Source organism: Notamacropus eugenii, chromosome 4, assembly GCF_028372415.1.
Source record: "Notamacropus eugenii isolate mMacEug1 chromosome 4, mMacEug1.pri_v2, whole genome shotgun sequence".
Taxonomy (NCBI): domain Eukaryota; kingdom Metazoa; phylum Chordata; class Mammalia; order Diprotodontia; family Macropodidae; genus Notamacropus; species Notamacropus eugenii.
The window spans coordinates 46,105,393-46,130,396 of record NC_092875.1 but is presented as its reverse complement, the minus strand read 5'-3'; the positions used below and the strand labels follow the sequence as shown (position 1 = coordinate 46,130,396).

The 25,004-nt window shown below is 40.4% G+C and overlaps 1 protein-coding gene across 1 annotated transcript in view; it reads left to right on the top strand.

Annotated features, from left to right (window-relative positions):
* The first annotated feature begins 5,735 nt into the window (after nucleotides 1-5,735).
* The window catches only part of RIMBP2 (RIMS binding protein 2), a 475,720-nt gene continuing 456,451 nt past the window's right edge, over nucleotides 5,736-25,004 (top strand). Inside the window, exons 1-2 of the mRNA XM_072600739.1 lie at nucleotides 5,736-5,856; nucleotides 19,792-20,091. Coding sequence (XP_072456840.1) covers nucleotides 5,827-5,856; nucleotides 19,792-20,091 — 330 coding nt within the window. The 5' untranslated portion in view covers nucleotides 5,736-5,826. The remainder of the gene's footprint in view (nucleotides 5,857-19,791; nucleotides 20,092-25,004) is intronic.

The window sequence follows — 25,004 nt, the reverse complement described above, 5'->3', positions numbered from 1 at the left end:
ACATAGTGAGCACTCAATATATGTTTATTGGATTAGATTGGTTGGCAAGGGAAATAGTGTCATCAGGAAGGAGCCACCTCATAGTGAGTGACAAAAGATGACAGGAATGATAAAGGATTTAAAGATGAAGGGAAGTTTGTTGATGATGGAATAACTCTTAAATGTTCTTTCTAATATTGGTTCTGAACTGAACAGAAGTAGTTTAATGAAGTAAGAGTACAGCAGACTACATCACCTTCTTCCTGAATACTATCTCTCTCTTAAGGCAGTTTAAAATCATTTCATCTTTCCTGGTTACTGTACCACATGACTGATTCATCTTGAGCTTTCAGTCATCTGAAACTCCCATATCTTTTGTTCAGTCAAATTTCTATCCAACTCCGCCTCCCTCATTTTGTACTTAGGAAATTGATGTTTTAAGCCCCAGAGTAAGACTTTACATTTATACTTATTTAATTTCTTCCTAGACAATAAGGACCAACAAAACATTGAGATGAAAGAGTCAATGATCTAGACTTGGGGTGGGGAGATCATGGGAGGGAGAAAAGGAATAAACATTGATTTAACTCTGTGCTAAGTACTTCAGAAGTGTCTCATTTGATCCTCACATCAACCATGTGAGGCAGGTGCTTTTGGTACTCCCATTTTACAGTTGAGGCAACTGAGATAGTGTTGAGTGACTTGCCCAGAGTCACACAGCTAGTAAGTGTCTGAAGTTAAATGTGAACTCAGGTCTTCCTGACTCAGGCCCACCACTCTATTCACTGTGCCACCTATCATAAATCAGATAGTCCTTCTCCTTCATTTTATAGGTGAGGAAACGAAGGTCATACTGGGATACAGAGCTGGGATTTGAACTCATTGACCACTCTTTTCACAACATAGCAGGTATCTTTTTGAAACCTGGTTCTGTCAGCCAGTATACTAGTCCTCTTTCCAGTCAGTCATCCCTGACATGCCTCTGTGTCACCTGCACATTTGATGAGGACTAATTCTATGTCTTTTTCAGTCATGGTTAAAACTGTTCAAGAGCATGGGGCTATCCTGATGGATATGTTGAAAAAGACCGTTGGTTGGTTAAGAGAAAGAGCCATGGTTAGAGCATCTAGCCAACTTGATTATCCAAGAAATTTACCCAAAATTACCCAAACTATTCCCCTAGAAATTCTGCAGGAGGGTTTCTGTTTTCCTGAGGGATGGTGAATTCTTAGCACAAGGTGCTCCCACGTTTCCTGAGGGAGCTCTCTGAGTCATTGGAGATGTTCTTGAAATGGGCAGACTCCTTCCCAAAGATTAGATCACACCATACACACTACTCTCAGCTCACTTATTCTGGGGTTCAGTTATCTTGTCTAGAAAGTGAAGGTGTTGGACCAAGTGCAGTCCTAGAGGGCCTTCCAGCTCTAAGTCTATAATCCTATGATCTGGGACCCAGCTAGCAATGTTTCAGTGGCAAGGCAAGGGGTACGGGAAATGATGGAAGAAAGGGAGAGTAGAAAAGAGGGAGGCAGGAAGGAAATGATGTGTTTGCAATCAGTCTGTTTAATGGAACCAGCTGTTTTTAACTAAGATTAAACATTACATAAAGAGAGAGAACAGCTGTTAGTTGACAGAAAAAGCAGGTGGGGATGGTGGGGATGGGGAGCAGGACATGGAAAAGAACCCTCCCTTTCTGAGCTGTGAATATCCCCAGAAAAGAAGGACCATGCTTTTATTAAACTGAAGGAGAAGACAAGAGTGGCTTTCTAAATAATTTATTCCAATTCCCTTAATTTACATAGAAAGAAACTGAGTCCTAGAAAGGGGAAATAATTCACCCACAACTGGCATCTGACCCCTCTTTTCTTCACTTAGTATATCTAGCTTTAATCCTTTTCACTTGCCTCAACATTAGGGTCAGATATAGAGACTGGTCCTGTGATGTCCAGGAGAAAAAAGTTCCCTTACCAAAGTAGGTTGGCATCTTTGTTGCAATTTATAATCTTACAAAGTTGCCTTAGAGAGTAGAGAGATGAAATGACTTGTGCAGGGTCACAAGGACAGGATGTTACTACATATACTTGACTACAGGTCTCCTTAGGCTACAAAGCCCACTCTTCATCTATTACATTATACCACTTCTTGCTTCAATATGACTATTTCATTTTTTTTTAAATTGTGTTTAAGCCCTTTGACTTTTCTTTAAAACTAAATTTAATTTAAATAATTTACAAGCATTTATTTTCTCTCCCTCCCATTCCTGGGAAAAACAAAACAAAATCTTTATAAGCAAATACATACAGTCAAACAAAATAAATTCCCACATTAGCTATAACCAAAATTGTGTCTCAGTCTGCATCTTGAGTTCATCACCTTTTTGTCGGGAGCAAGAAGGCATTCTTTCTCATTAGTCCTCTGGAATCGCCACTCATCATCATGTTGATCAGAGTTCTGGAGGCTTTGATGATGCTGTCTATAAATTGCTTTCTTGATTCTGATAACTCCACCCTGCATTAGTTCATTCCAATCTTCTCAGATTTATCTGAAACCATTCCCTTCTTCATTTCTTATGACATAATAGTATTCCATTATAGTCATATGCTGTAGTTCATTCATCCATTGCCTCCATTGATGGGTGTTTCCCTTGGTTTCCAGGTGTTTGCTAACACAAGAAGAGTTGCTATAAATATTTTTATACTTATATGACCTTTTCTTCTTCTTCTTTGATCTCTGTAGGGTATCCCTGGTTAAACATATGGGCAGCTTAATAACTTTTGGGACATAGTTCCCAATTACTCTCTAGAATGACTGTTCTAGTTAACAACTCTACCAAATGTGAACTAATGTTCTCGTTTTCCTGCAGTTTGTCTAACATTTGTCATTTTCTGTTGTTTTTTTCTTTTACTTTTTCCAGTTTGATGATTGTGAGATGAAACCTCAGAATTGCTTTAATGTATGTTTCTCTAATTATTAGTGATGTGGAGCCTTTAGATATATGTGTGTGTGTGTGTGTGTGTGTATATATATATATACATACACATATATGTATATGACTATAAGGAGCTTGGATTTCTTCCTTGAAGATTTTCCTTGTTTATGTCATTTGATCATTTGTCAGTTATGGCATTAGCTCTTGTCCTTACACATTTGAATCACTTTTTAATATTCCTGCCTGAAGGCCAAGTGTGTTAAATTTTTACCCCTTCCCCAAGGTTCTCCACTACCTTTAAAGTGGGTAAGAGGGTGTCTTGGCTCTTCACCAATGACTCCAGCCTCCAACTGTAGGGGGCGATCCCCTATACCCCAGTTCCATTTAGCCACTAACAATCGGATTAGATTTTACAAGGAAATATTTACTCAAAGATATACCCACAAATATACAAACTTACTCCTCTAATACTAAGAGGTATAATCTTCTTTCCCTTTTGTACAATCTTAGACTCTGGGTAGGGGAAGGGGATTAGGTGCAGAATTTAGTTCAATTCCAAAAGAACAGCTATATCAAACTCCAAATAGAAATAAATCCCCATGGGCCAAATGATGACTTAGAAAACCACAAATTAACATTTTCCATATTTCATTGTATCTTCATTAATTTTTTAAAACAGTTCTCAATTATACTTTCTTTTTGCCCCTGTCCCAAGGCATGTCTACTCGAGTGCACAATCCCAACCAGGCACCCAGGTATGTGAGGACTTTGAGGGCTATAAGTGACCTCAAGGCCATAGGTACCCCACCCCTGCCCCAGACGATCCCCTTCAGGCAGCTGCAATTTTTTGGCCTTCCCTGCCTGACTGGCAAGTTGTACCATCCTGCCTGGAATCTTAGTTCCATGGTCAATATGACTCAAACCTGTGTCACGGCGGGGCAGGGGGAAATCATTGCAGGTGAGATGACAAAGAATAGAGAGCAACATTCCCCTGGGCTCATTACTTGGAGCTAGAGAGAGAGAGAGAGAGAGAGAGAGAGAGGCAGAGAGAGAGAGAGAGAGAGAGAGAGAGAGAGAGAGAGAGAGAGAGAGAGAGAGAGAGAGACAGAGACAGAGAGAGAGACAGAGAGAGACAGAGAGACAGAGAGACAGAGAGACAGAGAGAGACAGAAAGACAGAGACAGAGACAAAGACAGAGAGACAGAGACAAAGATAGACAGAGAGACAGACAGAGACAGACAGAGACAGAAAGAGAGACAGAGAGAGAGAAAGAGAGAGACAGAGACAAAGATAGAGAAACAGACAGAGACAGAGAGAGACAGAGAGACAGAGACAGTGAGAGAGACAGAGAGAAAGAGAGAGACAGAGACAGAGACACAGAGAGAGGACAGAGACAGAGAGACTGGAAGAAGTCTTCTCCTGTCACTGGATCAGTCCATGATGCCTATGCTGTGGATGAATGGGGGCATCTACCTCCTGCACAGGACAGAGCACACAGAAAAGAGGGTGGCACTCACAGAGGGCCTGGCCACCTTTAAAGATGCAGCCATTCCAGTTATGCAATCAATGAAAGGAGGTTAAACCCACCCACGTGCTAAGAGCAGGTCCCTTCATGAGATCTATGCGCTGCCATTTTAGGTGAACTGAGCATGTTTGAAAACCTGTTACAAAAGGAAACTGAAGGTAAAAGAGGTCCATTGAAATTCAATTCAAGAAACATCCCCTTAGGGGCATCTAGGTGGCCAAGTGGATAGAGCTCTGGGCCTGAAGTCAGGAAGACTCAAGCTCAAATTCAGCTGCAGAGATTTACTGGCTCTGTGACATTGGACAAACCACTTAGCCTCAGTTTCCCCATTGGTAAAATGGGGATAATAATAGCACCTAGCTATAGAAGGGTTGTTTTGAGGATAAACATTGGCACGTAGTAGGAACTATATAAAAACTTCTTAAAAATGAGAACTAAGAATCTGAGAGCCCACATTGGAAAAACAGTGTAGATTGAAACTCTGGTGCTAATTGGCATAGGAATTGGACCTGTGAATGGTCACTGTACTTCCAACCTGGGCAAGACAAGCAAACCCAGTTTCAAATCAAACCAAGCCAAACCAAACAGAAGTGATAGTTTCATGGGCCGTGTTGATTGATTGAAAATGATGATGATGATGAAAAAAACTTAAATTTAAGCTCTTGGAGCACAAGGATTGTTTCATTTTTGTCTTTGTATCTTCAGCACCTAGTATGGTGCTTGGCACAGAGTAGGTGCTTAATAAATGCTTGTTGATTGATCAGTGTAGTGGCTGAAGGTTTACAAAGCCTATTGCATATGTTATCTCATTTGATCTCCATAAAGATTCTTTAAGTGGGTCCTATAGATAACATTATCCCCATTTTACAGGTGAGAAAACTGAGGAGAAATACATAGTGACTTGCCCAGGATCACACAGCCAGTAAATGCCAGAGGTACAGTTTCATTGCTCTAACCACTGGATATGAACTGGACTGATGATTTCATGTCCCAGGTGAGGAAACTCTCTCAACCCACACAGGTCATTAATTTCTCAACAATTAGTAGTGTCAGAGACCTGAAAGGTTGAGGAACTTGCCCAAGGTCATTAAGGTAGTATGTATGAGAGGCAAAACTCAGACACAGGTCTTTTTTATTACCAGCTTTTTCTAACAGTTCACATCACCTGTCATTGCTACATTGCCCCACATGATAAACTGGTTGACGAATTGTTGGAATTCATCCTTGCATCCCCTGTAGCACCCAAATCCTAAGACCTCAAGTTCAGAAGCTTCACTATCCACAATATATTTTGCAGGCAAAAGCAGCCGACTGTGACCAGCTGGTGACGAGAAATACTGTGGGGAGACATCCACTTCAGAGAGGAGGAGTCCAGGCCACCCCGCCAGTCAGCATGGTTCCTGGGTCTGTGGGGAAGAGCAAGGTATGGGCAGTAGCAAAACTTTGTCCCCCAAGGTCTTTACTAAAGAGTTGAACTCAACAAATACACGTGCTGGTTGCTGTGCTAGGTAAAAAAATGTCCTTTCCTTCAATGAGTTTACAATCTCCCTGAGGGGGTGATGGCTGTTATTTGTCTTTCTTTCCCAAAGAGAACCATGACATCAGGAAGGCCATGACTCACAAGAGAACTGGATTTAAATGAGGGAGGGCTGCGGGTGATAGTGGTGGTTAGGCAATGTCACAGAATCACAGAATTTCAGAGTTGCTAGGAACCTAAGTATCACACATCTTTTGTTGTTGTTTATTTGTGTCTGACTCTTGATGACCCATTTGGGGTTTTCTCAGCAGAGATACTGGAGTGGTTTGCCCTTTCCTTGTCCAACTTATTTGACAGACTGAGAAACTGAGGCAAACAGGCTTAAGTGACTTGCTCAGGGTCACACAGCTAGAAAGTGTCTGAGACCAGTTCGATCTCATGAAGATGAATCTTCCTTATTTCAGGCCCGGCACTCTATCTACTTCACCACCTAGCTGACATCTAGTCTCTCCTATAAACAGAAAAAAGAATACTTACTATGATACAGTAATAAGGGGTCATCTAGCCTTTCCTTGGTCAAACTCTGATGAATGGAAGGCTACTGTCTCCCAGAGAGACTCATTTCATTTCTGAATAGCTCAATGAACAGTTGTTCATTGATAGTTACTCTCTAATACATGCTGTGGTTCTTTCAGTAACTTATGATGTAGCTCATTTGAGACAGATGATGGTGGTACAGTAGACAGAGCACTAGACCAGGAATCAGGAAGACTCATCTTCAGGAGTTCAAATCTAGTCTCAACCACTTCCTAGTTGTGTGACCCTGGGCAAGTTACTTCACCCTGTTTGCCTCAGTTTCCTCATCTGTACAATGAGCTGGAGAAGGAAATGGCAAACCACTCCAGTATAATTGCCAAGAAAACCCCAAAGAGGGCCGCAGGTAGCTGGATATGACTGAACAACAACAAAAGACTTGAAGTCATCAAGGGCAGCCAGGGACTTTCTTGCTATCTGTCTATTTATCTTGTATATCACCTATTTATAGGTCATTTTTGTTTGGTTCTTTCCAGTCCAAAAGTCATTCTTCTGGGCAGAGTAAAAACAGAAGCAGTTTCCTTGTGCTTCTGCGATCAAGTTGATCCCAGATACCACAACAAAGGCCACAATGGAGGCCTTATTTTCCAAAAGCTACTCAATTTTATCAAAACTTCTTAAAATTAAAAAAAAGTTCAAAAAGAAATTAAAATAAAATTTTTTTTTGATCTCTGGCTTTTCTCAGATGTTTGTGACTCTTTGGGACCCCATTTTGGGAATTTTCTTGTTAAAAATGCCATAGTGGCTTGCCATTTCCTTCTCTAGCTCATTTTGTAGATGGGAAACTGAGGCAAACGTAGTTAAGTGACTTGCTGAAAGTCACACAACTTGTAAGTGTCTGAGGCCATATATGAACTCAGGCATATGAGTCTTCCTGATTCTAAGCCCAGGACTCTGTGCATCATGGCACCACCCAACTGCCTCCTCAGATGTTTAGCATAAGGTACGCAACTGAATAGAATGTTTATCCTCTCTACTTATGTGCAAGGATGAAGTCCAACAATTCCTCATTTTTCCTATTAGTCAAATGAACATTTTCTACAATTTAAAGATGGTAGGGACCTTAGAGGGTGTAGAGTCCAGGCAACCCTCATTTGGCAAAAACTGAGGTCTATGAAAGAAGAGACTTACCCAAGGTCATGTTAGAAGTGGCAGAGATAGGATTCAAACCTGGGTCTTTTGTGTTATCTTTCTTCATGCTTCTCTCTAGGGAGATAGATAATTAAATATTTACTATGTGGCAGGTGCTATGCTAAGTACTTTACGATGATTATTTCTTCAGTCCTCACAGTAATCCTACGTGCTGTTGATATTCCTATTTTACAGATGATGAAATAGAAACAAACCAAGGTTAAATGACTTGCCCAGGGTCACATAGCTAGTACATGTCTGAGGTCAGAATTGAACTGAATTGAGGTCAGGTCAGGTCCTGACTCCAGGGCTGCTCCTGGTCTCCCTCATTCTTATAAAAATATCACTAGACCCTTCCCTTATTACTAGTTATAGGCTAAAATTTCTCTTCCCTTTCTCAAACTTGAAAAAGCCATCTATGCTCAGTGAATTGACTTCCTCTTTTCTCTCTTAGTGAATTTTTGTTGAATCTGTGTTGTTGAAAAAATGTGTGTATGTGTGTTTGTGTGTGTGTGTGTGTGTGTGTGTGCGTGTGTGTGTAAGCGGTAGGGTCAGGGGGTAGGGTCTGCAGTCAACAAATCTTAGGTTTGTCTTTTACCATCCCAAATCAGGGCCATGGGAAAGCTCCTTATGTTTGTGTGTGTGTGATTACCGTTCAATTCAAGAAACCTCTATTAAACCTATATAATAGATCTGATTAAATTTCCTATGTACAAGAACAATACTTTATACTAGCAAATGCCCTTAGATTTTGGTATACTTTTTCTCAGACTGGGGGAGGAAGATCTATTCTTTGATTTCTACAGTCCTCCTTTGTGACAGATATATTTCCTGGCTGATCCACTCTCTTGAATGGATCATTGCCTGGGTCTCTGAGCAACGAGATAGATCAATAGCAGCTACCTTCAGCCATCCTGGGGATGAATGAGAGGGACTCTCCAGTCTCTAGGGTCTTCAGCCAACTGTAGTTTGTATAAGCTATAAAAACTCACTTAAAGAGACCAGTAAGAGTTTAAGTGTCTGGTAATCACTGAGTTTGCTAGGGTCTAGGGGGAGACAAAAAGGGAGTGAAGACTTCCCGCCATTTACTTAGTATCCAACTACTTAGTAGCAGCTCATCTCTTAAATATTCATGGTCCATTTTAGCCTGATTCAATTCTCTTGGCTGTTCATTCATGACAAAAATGAACCGTTTCAAGGATGGGAAACTGCATATCCTTCAGAGAAGGAGTAAATGGTCAGTGTCAAGGTCTATTGGAATCCATACCTAAATGTCTTCTCCTCTGGGAAAATTATGTTCAAACTTGGGCCCTGCCACCAATGACAGCCTTCCCTCTGTTGATTTAACGAATGTTTTTGTGGAGCTAAGGTTCTATTCTTCTGGAATTAATCAATGATCAATGAATGTTTATTAAGTGCTTACTATGTACCAACTTAGCTAGGTGACATCTACCCAATACGTAGAGCATTGGGCTTGAAATCAGGAAGACTCATCCTCATGAATTCAAATCCACCCTCAGACACTTCCTTAACTGGGTGACCCTGGGCAAGTCACTTAGCCCTGTTTGCCTCAGTTTCTCATCTGTAAAATGAGCTGGAGAAGGAAACGGCAAACCACTCCAGTATCTTTGCCAAGAAAACCCCAAGTTGGGTCACCAAAGAGACTGAAACAATTGCACAACAACCACAAATGTGCTAGATACTATGCTGAGCTCCGACAATCAAAAGAAAAAGAAAAAGTATTTTCTCCCCTCAAGGAGCTTACATTTTAAAGAGGGAGACAACATGTACGTAGATAATTATGTATGTGATACATACAGAGTAGATGGAAGTTAGCTTTGGAGGAAACAGCTTAGAAAAAGGAATTTAAGAAAGGTCTCCTGTGGAAGGTGGTGTTTGAAGGAACCTTGGGATTCTGAGAGGCTGAGTAGGGGATAGAAGGCATCCTAGACACAGCAGACAGGTCATAGATAGAAGACTTTCCCTGTTGTGTGAGAAATAGTGAATGGATATATATGGCTAAACTATAATGTGTAAGAAAAATGGAGAGAAAGGAAGGTGATGGGTTATGAAGAACTCAAAATGACAGACTGAGGAATAGATAGTTAATCCTCCAGGTAATGGGCAGTTATTAAAATTTAAGTAGGAGGAATGACATGGTTAGACTTGTACTGCAGCCATTGGTGACTGAGTGGAGAAGGATTGGAGTGGAGAAGAGACATACAGTAAGGAAACCAAAAGAGGAAGCTTTTGTAACAGTCTAGGTCAGGTGCTTTAAACCACAGTCTGCAGGCCAGATCAGCCCACTGAATGCTTTTGTACTTGAGTTTTCTGGTCATACAAAAACAGACCATGGGCCATAGTTTGTCAAGCCCTGGCTTTTGTTCTTGTTCAGTCATTTCAATTATGTCCAGCTCTTTGTGATCCCATTCGGGGGTTTTATTGGCAAATACATTGAAGTGGGTTTGTTATTTCCTTCTCTAGCTCATTTTACAGATGAGGAAACTGAGACAAAACAGGGCTGAATGACTTGTCCAGGGTCATACAGTTAATAACTCTCTGAGGCTGGATTTGAACTTAGGTCTTTCTGACTACAGGCTTGGTGTTCTATCTACTACACCCTCTAGCTGCCCTCCCCCTCAACTCCTGGTAGACAAGGGATTCTCAAAGTGTTGTCTAGAGACCCTAGGGATCCCCTAAGACCCTTTCAGGGGATCAATGGGGTAAAACTATTTTTATAACAATACTAAGATATTTTTAGTTCTTAATACAGTAAATATAACTTGCCTAAACAAAAGTTCTTCAGGTATCTTCAATAATTTTTATGAGTGTAGAAGAATCTTGTGAAAAAAAAGTTTGAGAGCTACTGGTCTATAGGCAAGAGGGTCTGAATGAATATGGAAGCTGTGTCAGAGAAGGGGACATACCTGAAAGATGTGGAGATTGAAATGACACAATTTGGCCAGTGATTGGTTATATGGTATGAGAGAGGGGCACCAAGGATGACACTGCTATTCCATATCTGGCTGAATGAGATCACCACCACGCAACAGTAACACTGCCTTCGCTAGCTAAGGCAGCACTTTATTTTTTTTCATAGAGCTTTGTCTATGTTATCTCACTTATTCCTCTGGTCATTTTTTTTGTGAGGCAATCAGGGTTAAATGAGTTGCCCAGGATCACACAGCTAGTAATTGTCAAATGTCCGAGGTCAAATTTGAACTCAGGTTCTGACTCCAGGGCTGGTGCTCTCTCTGCCACCTATCTGGCCCTCTTCCAGACATCTTGGAAGGATAGTGCTACCCTCAATAGCACCAGAGAAATCTGGAAAAGAAGAGAGTTTGGGGGTGAGTTATTTTTTTGGACATGTCAAGTTTGAGATAACAAGAAAAGCTAAGATTTCAAAGCCAACTTCTCTAGGTGGAGGGATGGACAGTGGGGCTGCAGAATCCTAGACAGAACACTAGAGGTCAGTGTCTCCCAGTTACTTGAGGGGAGAGATCTTTCCCAAGTATAGAGCAACCTCCCTCTGTCATTAGCTGGTTCATCCGTCCCTTGTTAAAAAAAAAATAACATAAATTGAATTTTATCGGCTCACGCTTCATTGTCCCGAAACCTGCTCAGGATAATTTCAGAGATGTTTCTCCTGACTTCTGATTGACTTTTAGACCTCAGTGTCTCCTCCAACACGAGACTCCTTCCTATCAAGTAGCCCATGGTCTGTTAAAAATGAATAAGGATTAGTGACTTCGTTATTTCATTTCATCTTTTCCTTTCCGTGCTACCTCTATCATTATTCATTATTCCTTGAGCTCAGGGACTGTCTTTTTATCTTTCTTTTCAATCTAAAGTGTTTACACAATTGTCTTTTAAGATACGGATAGTTGACTGACCCCACTCCCAATACTAACTTTTATCGTGGTGTGAAGCAGAATGAGTAGTCAGTCAACGTTTTATTAAGGCTATGCACCAGGTATTCCTAACAAGTGCACTTGTTAGGAAATGAAAGGATCTGGGTCTAATGCCAAGAAGTAACTTATGCCCTGGTGACTTTGGACAATTCAGTTAATCACTCTTGGTTTTCAATTCATTCTTTTTATAATAAAGGTGTGGTGCTAGATGGTCCTCTGAGTTCCCTTCTAACTCTGAGTCAATGAACCTTGTATAATCTTAATGTGATACCCCAATATTACCCCTTTCCACAGATACATGCTGAAATCTCTCATCACATACAGCTCAAATAATATTTTAAAAAATATAGATAATAAAGAAATACCATTTAAAAATAAATTAAATATAAAATATTTTTAAAAATAAAAGAAAAAGTAAGGAGAAATCAACAAAAGTTAATCAATATATTGAGAAAAATCTGAATATATGCAAAGTACCATGCCTGTGGACCTCCCACCTCTGCAAAGGATTAGGTTGTGGAAGTCTTCTTATAGCTTTTCTTTTGGGTCACTCTTATTCTTTGTAATTGTGTAACATTGACTTTTGATCGTTTGTTGGTTAGCAAGTATTTCTTAAGTGCCTACTATACACCAGACACTGTGGTAGGCACTTCGGATTTCTCAGGACATAGCCTTTTCAGGGTTTCATGAATGAGAAAGCACTGGGATATGATCAGCACTGATAAGAATGAATGCCAACAATGGGATCACCTTCTGTAGGATGCATTTTTTGGTCTTTCCCTTCTTTCCTTGCGCCCCACCCCAGATTCCTCCCAGTATCCCCTTCCCTCTCCCCTCTGCTACTGCCTTCTCTAAAAAATTACCCTCTATTTACTCTAGATACAACTTGTATGTATGACATTTTTTTTTTTTAGAAGTATTCTTCCTCACAAGAATGTGAGTTCCTTGAGAGTAAGGATAGAGTTTTGGGTTTTTCTTTTTAGTCTTTTTTGGTATGCCTAGCAAAAAACATAGTTAAATGCTTAATAAAAGTTTATTGGCTTCCTGACTGATAGAGATCACAGACCTCATTCAATTCAACAATTCTTCATACAGAAACTTTTATGAGTCAGGCACTGGAGAGAGCTGGACAAAACCAAAAATAGTTCCTGCTTTCAAGAAGCTCACATTCTACAGGGTAGACACAACATGTATACAGATAAGTAAGTAAAAGAAAATTTGAGGAGGTAGAAAGTACTGATAAGAAGGGAAATCTGGACTGGCTTCCTGTAGGAGGTGGTACATAAACTGTCTTGAAGGAAGTGAAGATTCTAAAAGTGGGAATCTACAAAGAGTACATTCAGGTTCCATTTAAATACTTTAAGTTGTCTAGAAGCACAGTTTGAAAAAGTACTAAAGGTAATACAACTTCTATGAATTCCTTCAAGATGACAGCCTCATTATATATTACTAAAAACTCTGTGACCTCTTCTTTTCTCATACATGATGCTCTTTTGTTGTTGTCCAGTCATTTCTGTTGTGTCTGACTTCATGACTCCATTTGGGGTTTTCTTGGCAGAGATACTAGAGTGGTTTGCCATTTCCTTCTCCAGCTCATTTTACAGATGAGGAAACTGAGGCAAATTGGGTTAAATGACTTGCCCATGACTCTCTATGCACTGGTCATTCCCCATGCTTGGAACACACTGCGCTCCCTGCTAGTATCCATTTTATAGAATCCTTTTCTTATTTTAATTACTCCCATGTATCCAAAGCCTTTCCTGATCCTCCTCCCACCCCCCTACTGCTGGTTCACTCATTTTTCAGTCACGTACAACTCTCCCACCCCCTTTGGGTTTTTCTTGGCAGAGATACTGGAGTGGTTTTTCCATTTCCTTCTTCAGTTTATTTTACAGATGAGGAAACTGAGACAAACAGGGTTAAGTGACTTGCCTAGGGTCACACAGCTGGTTAGTAATCCAAGGCTAGATTTGAACTCAGGAAGATGAGTCTGACTCCAGGACAGGTGCTCTGGGTACTAACTATGGCACCACCTAGCTGCCTATATCTACCTATCAGCCAGTTCTCCCCTCTCTATCTACCTTGTATTTGATTTCCTTGCATTTATTTTAATTTATTCTATATATGCATGGTGACATATGTACATGCCATCTTATCCATTTGGATATAAGCCTTCTGATGGTAGGGACTGTTTCATTCTTTTATTTGTGTCCCCAATGCCTACCATAGACTCCTATCTGAGAGGTGGCAGGGCAAAGTGTTTAACTGGAGATGATACAGGCAAATTATAATTTCAAATTCTCACATCTGCATAGTGCTATAGGCTCTACAAAAAGCTTTCATCCTTACTTTGACCCCATAGGGGGAGTAGGAGAGGTGTTGTCATTATTTTATAGATGAGTAAATCAAGACCCAGAAAAGTAAAGCGAGATAAAGTGAGGAGCGCTATGTATTTCTAGGTACAGGACTTGGATTCAAGCTTTGCTGTTTATTAAGTATGTGACCTTGGGCAATTTGGCTCAGTTTCCTCTTGTGTAAAATGACTCAGTTGGACAAGATGACCAAGGTCCTTTCTGACTTGGAGTCTAAATATAGCAGAAAGAGCCTTAATTTTGGAATTAGGGGGTCTGCATTCTTATCCAAGCTTTGCCTCTTATACCCTGACGGGCTTTGAGGCAGTCCTTATTCTCTTGGGCTAGCCTTTTAAGACTCTTAAATCTGACCTTCTGCAAGAGGCTTTTACCAGTAGCTAATGTTAGCATCTTCCCTCTGAGATTCCCTCTCGTTTCATTGCCTATATTTTGTATCTACGTTGTTGCTGGCATCTTGTCTCCCCCATTAGATCTTAAGCTCTTTGAGATCAGAGACTATTTCTGCCTTTCTTTGCGCTCCCCAGGACTAACATAGCACAGTGCTTGGCACATAATAAACTCTAATAAATGCTTGGTAACCGACTTCCAAAACTCCTGAGAAGTAGGTAAGATGGGGAATTACTAACCTCATGTTACAGATGAGAAAACTGAGGCTGAGACATTGAGTGATTTTCTCAGGATCATATAGTTAGTATCTGATATGGGATGTAAACCCAGGTCTTCCTGATTATAGAACCAGTGCTCTTCTGTGGTATCGGAGATGTCAAATATGCTGCCACTCCTGAGTGCAGTCTGAACCAAATAAAAATGTAATCAGGAAATATGTAACAAAACAAAAATACATAGAGAATGTTACATTTAACAACTATCATTTTGGCCCTTAGAGATCCTTATGGATGGATTAGTGGTCCTTGTTCTCAAAGAATGTCCAGACTCTAAGGTAGTCAAGAGACCATCACATTTAAATCCCTTATTTTACAAATAAAGGCATCTGGCGTCCAGAGATGACCATAAAGCAAATTAGAGTTGGAGCAAGAGCCCGTTTCTCTGGATTTTCAAGTTAGGACCCTTTCTATCAGACCATTGACCAAAAGATCCATGTTTTTGGTAGGCTGTATGTTTTAAGTTGTCTTCTAATTGTTAGGGGTAGGTAGACTCTTCCCCCTTCCCTGGTCCCTGCCAATCCAGTCCACATCTCTGTGAATGTGATGGCCACCATGTTTCTGAAACTGGAGAGCTCCTCTCTGGCTCCAGCAATCTTTGATGGGAGAAATGCCATGTTGCAGTGTTAGGTAATAACAAATTATAGTTATCAAGGGTGCTGTAAGTATACCCAGGGCTTTACAAAGTGCAGAAAAGCTTAAAGAAGCGGCCTTTAAAAATCAGATAATCTACTGCAGGTGGGTCCAAAACAAAGGTCAATGGAGGACATGTCTGGAGAAATGGTGGAGTAGCTGATGGGGAAATAAACAGAAAGACTTTGCCAAAGAGGGGTGCACTATGTCTAATATCCTCTGAGGACCTGCAGGGTCGGATGTTAGTGAGGAGGAAAGAGAAAAAGAAGTGGATAGGGTAGAATACTCTCAAGAGGAATGTCCTCATCCTCTCTGAGCTCTGGGAGGCGGAAATAACCAGGTTGTTTGGGGTAATATGGGGACCCAGAGAAGTCAAAAGCGAATCCTTTTGTACTGGAAAGACTCCTGCAATGTATGGAACTGGAGAAGAGGCAGAGTGGAATAGGGAATAGAGACCTGACCTCTAAGCCAGGGAGATCTAGCTTCAAGTATTGCCTTTAAACACATCCTAGTTTATATTACTCTGGGCAAGTCATTTAAACATTGTGAATTTGGATGGGGGAAAATTATGATTTTTGTTTTCACTAAATTTTTATCTTTATAGTTGTATGTATCTTTGTTTGTTTTTACATGTAAACACATTATCATAGGGGTGCATAAGCTTTACCAGACTGCCGAAGGGTTCATGACCACAAAAATGGTTAACAACTTCAGCTCTAAGATTATAAGTGACAGAGAAGGTGCTGACCCACATTGGGGAAAGGAGTTTCCTCATTGATGAGTTTCCTATACCAGTAAAATCACATTTCCAGTCCTTATGTTTATCTCTTTTTTCCAGGCAGAGTCACCACTAGGGTCTAGAACTTGATTAGGGTTGGGTTTTTTTTGATAACTGCATTTCACCATTGTTGGCTTCCTTCATAACTCCATGTATTTTACGCATTTAGAAACATCCTGAGCCCAAGAGAATAAGGCACTGCCTCAAAGCCTCTCAGGGTATGAGAGGCAAAGCTTGGATTTGAATCCAGACCCCATAATTCCAAAACCAAAGCTCTTTCTGCTGTATTTGGACTCCGAGTTGGAAAGGACCGTGGTCATCTTGTCCAACTGGGTCATTTTACACAAGAGGAAACTGAGTCAAAAGCATTCATAACTCACAAAAAAGTTAAGAACCTTTGATCTAGTTGAAAGCCCTCATTTTAGAAATGGGGAAACAGCCTCGGACAGCACATAAATCTTCTGAAACCATATTCAATATTCTTACCTATATACCACCATGTCTTTTTTTAAACTAATTTTTATATAGTGATTTCATTCATAAAAGGAAATTCCCTTTGTCCATGGAGATTGATACTTGTTCTGCAAAGTCTTAGAGAGTTGCTGGGATAAGGTAAGTGATTTGTCCAAGGTCACAGAGGCAGGATGCATCAGAGACAGAACCCAATCTTCCTAACTTCCAATGCTAGCTTTCTGTCCTCTATATGAGGTCTCCATGTTGTCTTCCATTAAACAGAAATTTACTTGGTTGTATCTTTCATTCATTTATCTTAACTGTGCCAGCTGGGGCCAAATGACATAAAAGCCTGATGTCTCTCCTGTGATGAGTCTTCAGATAACAAAAAGTAATGATGGGTTTTCCTACTTTGTACCTTTTCTTCTCTGGATTGATTATCCCCAAGTGAGAAGGTCAATGTAATAGTTATCTGCACTATGTCACCAGGAAGACCTTGAGTCTAGAATTTAAGATTCTGAGATGACTAGTAGCCTTGGGAAACAGAGCAAAGCTAACTAGCATATACAGGGATTGAACCCGTGACTCTGGTCTTGTGAGCATCGTGCATCAACCAGCTGAGAGGCACCACAGTAAGATTATAACATTTGGTGTTTCATAATAGTGTCCTTCTTGGGGATAGGACTGGAGGTGAAGAGCGCATAGGCTCATAGACCTAGAAACAAAAGGGCCTTTAGAAGCCAACTAGCCCCAACTCCTCATTTTTCAGTGAAGGAAACTGGAGTTCAGAGATATTAAATAGGTAAGCTAAGGTCACACACATAGTGAGTAGTGCAAATGGGATTTGAACCCAGGTCCTCTGACTCCAACTCCAGTGCTCAACATTACCTCCCATAAAACTTTGTCCTAAGCCTCTTGTCTGACGTAGTTACTGATGAGGAATGACTCTAGGAGTGAGGATTTTGAATTCTGTGATAGGTTAGCTGAGTCAGGTATCTTAAATTCAATGAGTATTTGAGCAAGTCCACAGGCAAGATCATGTATTGGACCTGCAAGAGAAGAAAAGTTTAAACTCTTTCCTTAAAATGCTATATATAGGTGAATCATTATCATCTTCATCATCATCTTCATGATCATCTCATCTTCATCATAATCTTCTTCATCCTCATCTCTATCATCATCTAATAGTTTGAGCAGAAACTGCAGCACCTTGAAATACTGAAGTAGTAGCTCGGGCAAAGGGCCTGTTGTCCCTCAGAGCAGCCCACCCCCTCATCTGTCTGGCTTTCTTCCCAAGGGCTCCTTAGGGCCTATAATTCCATCATTAAGTAATTGAAGGTCCATGAGATGCCAAGGCCTATTTAAGGCACTCAGAATACGTAGCAAGAATTAGCTTCAGCAATTCTCTGGGCCATTACATCTGCTCCAATCAGCGGGTGGGTTCCTGAGTGTAGCATTTACTTGCCAGAGCATCTGTACTCCTGGAATGGGCCTGAGGAAGGAGCAAGCAACTGTGTAAGAAATTTCAAGATTGAGAAAATTATCCTTGGTCTTCAAGAGTGGCCCTTGGAAGTGAAAGATCTTGTAAGAGGAAACAACATTGGAAATAACCTTGAATCTTTTAGATTGAGACACAAAACAATTTGCAGAGGTGAAGAAGATGATCATTTCATAGAAAATCTTCTGAATAAATAATCTCAAGCTTTTAAAGAATTCTGATCCTTTTCTTTAAAGGTTGTTTCCTCCAAAAGAAACTAGTTCCCTGAGAACATTTTTGTCTTTGTATCTCTAGAAGGAACTTATGGATGGATGGATCCAGTACAATAGATGGAAGTCACATGGAAGCCAATTTTGGTTCAGTATGAAGAAAGAGCTCTTCCCAATTAGAATTCTTTAATGATGGCAATGATGAAGTAAGCTCTGTGGAGGAGGGTGGTCAGGCAGAGACTGGATATCTATCTGTTGGAATTGCTGTAGATGGAATCATACAAAGCATGGCAGTTTTAGAATTGAGAAGAATCAAATTCAAATCCTGCCTTTTACACTTATTAGCTATGTGACCCTGGGCAAGTCACGTAATCTACCAACCTGTCTTTCCTCATCTGTAAAATAAAGATGATCAAGATAGTATTTACCTCCTAGGGTTGTGTGAGAAATAAAAGAGAATATTACAAAGTTCTTGGAAAACCTTAAAGAACCATATGACGGTTAGTTATTATTGTTTTTGCTCATGCTAAGATACATCAGAGGCCCCTTCCTCTTTCTTTGTAGATGGCATTAAGCTAAGCTTTAATGGAAACTAGGAATTCTAAGAGATTGACATTGAGAAAGAAGAGCATTCCAGGCATTGGGGACACCCCATGAAAAGGCAAGGAGATAAACTATGATCCCAAATAAATATAATGCAGATTACAATATGACTGAAAAGGAGAAGAATCAGATGATAGATTGAGAACTAACAGGGACCTTTGAGGCATGCTGTCTAGACCAAATCTCTAATTTTACAGATGTGGAAACTGAGGCACAAAAGATTAAATGGTTTGTCCAAAGTCATGTGGGATATAAGATGAAAGACAGAGCTAGAAAAAGCCTCAGAGGTTCTCCAGTCCACCTTCATTTTGCAGATGAGAAAACCAAGACCCAGAGGGATGAAGTGAACTCAGGTTCTTACAAGCGGTAAATGACAGAATCAGGATTCACACTCAAGTCCTTTGAAAACAAATCTAGCACCTAGCTTTAATGGTATCATGTTCATTTTTAGTTCTGACATCAGAGAAAGCATTTTGGAGAACATAGCCTTTGACTTTGAACACTCCACTTTGGTCTTTACTCTTTTCTGAATCTTTTCCCCCTAGAACTCTGGGGCCACACTCTCCTCTCTCTTTGGCATCCTCTCCTTCGTAGGATGAGATTGATCATCTACAAGTGGGTGTGAGAGCAGCCAGGAGATAGAAGGAGGCATGGTTGATACATCTCATTCTTTATTTAGTAGCATAATGGAAACGCTTGTGTTTTAAATATATTTTATGCTATGGTCATATCTTAAATATATCTGCTGCATGTTAATAATTAAACAGATGTGTAAGTGTTCAGTTTGGGGTAGGAAAATAGGAACTATGAGTCCAGCGCATAATTCTCTTCCCATGGGAGATTTGCCTGAATCAGGATTTTAGAATTAAGTCCATAGTCTATCTGTATAAATAGCTTCTTTGGGGAGGAGAAGAGGCTCCAGGAATACAGGATGGAGCTTGATTCACCCCAGATGTTTCCTTGAGTTTGTAATAAATTCGTTTCCCAATCTAAGCTCAAATTGAGTGACATTCAGGGTCTCTCCTATTTCCTTTCAGAAGAGCAGCTCATTATCCTCATCCTCATCTTCCGCCGAACCAAGGACAGGACGTTCTCAGATGCCCAAAGGTCACTTGGGCCGCAGAGGAGCACCCCAGCTCCAGCTCACCCCCAAGGGGTCCATTACCACCAAAGACCCTGAGATCCAGCTGCTGCAGATGGAGCACGAGGAGCTCAGGGGCCAGCTGGGACATCTTCGGGTCAATCCCCTTCGCTTTGTGGGCCCACCAGAGAGTCTGGAAGCTGGAGGACATGGACTCAGGGACCTGGCCCAAAGAGAGTGGGCTGAACCCTGTGAGGTGAGACAGCTTTTCTCTCTGATCATCCCCTGAGTCATTTCTGAGGCTGGTCAGCTCTTTCTGGGGAGGAGGGAATTCTTTTATTTAATGACTCAGAGCTATCTTCCTCACCAAAGATACAGTAGATGCCTCCTTGGAAACAGCCTCCTCATTCTATGGGATCTGTGTCTCCTGACTCTCCATCTCTTCCTGCCACAAGAAGAGGAGGAATTCCAAAGAAAGAGATAAATTATTCAGGAGTAGTCAGATTTTTCCTGCACTAACTAGGGTTTGATAGTGTCCACATCTTTAAGAAGAGTGATCAGTGCATGGGAGGCACCATTTGGTGAAGTGGAAAAAAATACTGACTGAAGTCAATGGACTTGGATTCAGTCTCCACTTGTTTCTTATTACCTATGTGACTTTGAACAAGCCATCTTACTTGAAGCCTTAGTTTTCTCCTCTATAAAATGGGAGGGAGTTGAAATACATGGCCTCTAGAGTCTCCTTCAGTTTTAGATCTATGTGTGAGTTTGAATCCTGGCCCTGACATGTATTAACTATGCACCCTTGGGAAAGTGACGTAACATCTCTGGGCTTCACTTTTCTCATCTATAAAATAATGGGCTTGGACTAGCTGGCCTCTGGGGTCCTTCCAGACCTAAGATTCTATGAGGACTTGCATCCCCAGTACCTGGAACGTAGTAGGCAATTAATAGATACTTATGGATTGATTAAGCCTACGTGGTAGGTTATTGGGCAGCTAGTTGGTGCTGTGGATGGAGTGCCAGGCCTAGAGTCAGGAAGACTCATTTTCCTGAATTCAAATCTGGCCTCAGACACTTACCAACTGTGTGACGCTGTGACTTAACCTGTTTGCCTTAGTTTCCTCATCTGTAAAATGAACTGGAGAAGAAAATGGCAAACCACTCCAGTATCTTTGCCAAGAAAACCCCAAATGGGGTCACAAAGAGTCAGACACGACTGAAATGACTGAACGACAATAAGTGCTTAATAACTGTTTGATACATAAAAGGAATAGGGTCAAGCAGATGTAATATTCTATCCCAGGAATCCTGCTAGCTCAGCTACTCAATCGAGCATTTAACAAGCTCCTTCTAGGGATACAAAGACAAAAATGAAAGACCCCCTGTTCTCAGGGAACTTAGTTTCTTTTGGAGGAAACAAAATGCAACATAGACACCCAAGTATAGTATCTGTGTATACAATTTTCTTTTCTTTTTTTTTTTTTTTGTATCTTACCTCTCTCAAGCTTTTGTTTTTCTGTATACAAAGCAAATGTAAACCTCTATCAGGCATTTTGTGTGTGTGTGTGTGTGTGTGTGTGTGTGTGTGTGTGTGTGTGTGTGTAAAGTAAATAATAATTATTGGGGTCTTGGGGGAAGGACTAGCAGTAGTTAGTTAGAAGTACTAGAAAATGCCTCATGACAGATGTTTTATATACATTATCTCCTTTGAGCATCGTAGTAACCTTGTAACGCCTCCATTTCACAGATGAGAAAAAGAGGCTTGCTATTCAGTTGTATCTGACTCATCATGACCCTATTTGGGGTTTTCTTGGCAGAGATACTGGAATGGTTTGCCATTTCCTTTTCCAGCTCATTTTACAGATGAGGAAACTAAGTCAAACAGGGTTAAGGACTTGCCCAGGCCAGTAAGCGAGGTTGGCTTTGAACTCTGGAAGGTGAGTCCAGGCCCTGGGCTCTGGGCACTATGGCGTCACCTAGCTGTCCTCTGGAATCAAACAGAAGTCTAATTTCTCTGCCATATCACAGCTCTCATTCCCCCTCTCAATATTCTCTTCTCTAGGTTAAATAGATTCTCAAAACATATAAACCTGAGCCCCTGGATAAGTCACTACAATGCTCTCAGCCTCTGTTTTCTCATCTGTAAAACAGGGATAATAACTAGTGTGTCTACCCCTATAGAATTGCCTTTGGATTCAATTAAATGATACATGTAAAATGCTTTATGCATATTAAAATGCTATATAAATGTCACCCATTATTCTGATGATGGCACCACTTCAGCCACTAATGTTATTATGAGCATATTTGATATTATACACTTTTTTTTTTGCCAGCAGTGTACCCACAGTGCTCACATTGTAAGCTTGCTGACAGACTAATGCATTTTCATCTTTGTTCAGCCCCTAGGCTTTCAGTTCAACCATAGCTAATCTGTGCCTACAGCCATATCACCAGCTAGGGTGAAAGAGAGTGAAGTCTACTTGACTTTGACCTTGCAGATGACACAGGCCTTTTGAACTCCACCTTGGCCATATTCAGCACTGAGGTCCTAGCTGGGAAATAGGAACCTGCTTTATCTATAGTCTGCAATGGCTCTTACTGAGCTGCTTGGGATGTTGGAGGTGAAGCCTATACTTGGTGAGCTCTGAATTGTGATCCCCAACCCCAAAGCTAGTATCCCCTCTCAAATTACCCATCTATCTCTAGGGAGATATCTGTCTAGAGAAAAGGATATTTATATATGATAAATACATGTATATACAAATATATACATATATTCATAATTGTATATATTCATAAATATATATACATACCTATAAATATAGGTATATATACACTATATATGTGAATGTGTATATATTCATTTGTGTGTGTTATATATATAATATACACACATAATATATGTGTATGTGTGTTATATAGAATATATACATATAATAAATGTATGTGTTACAAAATATACACATACAATACATGTATATTATATTATATGTGTGATATGGGATATATACACATATCAATTTGTATTATATTCTGTATAATATATGCGCATATCAAATATAATGTATAGATTATATAGAGAGCATGCATGATCTATCTATCTCTCTATATAACATGTTATATAACATATACATCTCTAATATATTTATATGATATGTTTTTATGCAACACACACACACATACACATCTCTATTAGACTCTCTAGTTTCCTTTAAAGCTTAGTTCTATTTTCTATATATCTATATAGGTACACATATAGACAGAGGTCTCCCCTGGCTAGCCAGTAGGCTTATTGAAATTAGGGAATATTTTAGTTTTTCTCTTAGTATCCCTAGGGCCAAAAAGTATAGTGTAGACTCTTAAAAGATGCAAGTTGATTGATTCCTTCCTTACTTGTTTGTCTCCCTCTGTGACTGGAACGTCTTTGAGGACAGGGACCGACTCCTTTTGATTCCCAGTACCTAATTCAGCCCTGTGACATAGGAGACACTGAAAAATATTTGATGAATAAGAGATTGATAGGCTAAGAGGGCATAGCTGGGGAGTCTCGTGTGATGTTTGTACAGAGTCCTAGGCACTGTGTGTGAGGAATCCTAGATTCGAATCTTAGCTCTGCCACTGTTGACTTATGTGACCTTGGAAAAGTTATTTCCTCAGTTTTCTCATGTGTAAAATAAGTGAATGATTGTGAAGGTCCCTTCCAGCTCTCAATCTGTGATCTTTTGAAAAGGAAGAACTTGAATAATGTGACCTCTAAGCACCCTTTTGATTTTAAAATCCTATGATCTCAAGATTTCATAGATAGCTTAAGGAACAGTCTTTCAAAGACTCTTTGTATCCCATCCCAAAGGTATTTGACATAGACATCTCTGATCCTTAGTTCTCAATGTTCATATAGTCTTTAAACTGTCCAGATACACAGAAAGAAATTCCATTGGCATGTACAGGAAACCTGGCATTGTCTGGCAGTCATTAGCGTGCTGTCTTGGGGCTATGCCCCCATAAACTTTTGGAGACAGTCCAACTGCAGTAAACCAACCTTTGCAATCATCTTCAAGGGACTGGAGAAAAATACATATTTTAGTTGGAGTGAAGATAAAATAGTTGGAAAGTGCATCTCAGGGACTTCTGTGTTTGAATATTATGTGTGAGCTTCTGAGAAAACATTGGAACAATGTAATGAGATTTCCTTGAAATGGGCTCTGGAGATCCCTCTCCATGTCCCATTTAGTGCTTCTGCTCTCCAGATGAGGTCTGAAAGCAAAAGTTAGAAGCTTGCTTCTGAATAGTACTTTCAGATTTGCAAAGTACTTTACACATGTGATTTCACTGGAGCCTCATAAGAGAAATAGGTTTTGTGATCATTTCTACTTTACAGATGAGGAATTGAGAATCTCAGAAATCAAATCACTCACCCGGAGTCATACAGTTAGTCGGGTGGTAGAAACAAGATCTTTTGGTTTTCAGCATTGTTCAGTCATGTCTGACTCTGTGACCCCATTTTCAGTTTTCTTGGCAGAGATACTAGAGCAGTTCTCCATTTCCTTCTCTATCTCATTTTACAGACAAGAAAACTGAGGCAAACAGGATTAAGTGACTTGCCCAAGGTCACACAGCCAGTAAGAGCCTGAGGCCAGATTTGAACTCACAAAGAAGAGTCTTCCTGACTCTATCCATTCTACCACCCAGTTGGAAACAAGGTCTTCCTGACTCAAATTCCACTATTCTCTCCACTATGCTTTGTTCCCTCCCTAGAAGGATAATATGAAGTGGATATGACCATTTCTCCCTTCCTGGAGATAATGAAAAAGTGATTCCATTTTATTTCGCCAAACTTGCAGTCTCTTGGAGGTAGCTCATTAGCCAGTATCCTGGAATGGTAGCATCGTAGATTTGGAGGGATCTGTAGTATAATGCCCTCATTACAGAGGAGGAGGCTGAGGAGATGCACACAGGGCAAGTGACTTGTATAAGGTTATTCATTAAGCCATTGGCAGAGTAAGGTCTCAGATCTAGGTCTCCAAACTCAAAATTCAGGGCTCTTTCTGTGGCAATATCAAACATCTCCTCAACATATTCATTAGAATGCTGAGTCTGAAATAATAATCACAAATGATGCTGATTGCTGACAAAGTTCTTTATGTACATAATATCAATCGGTGT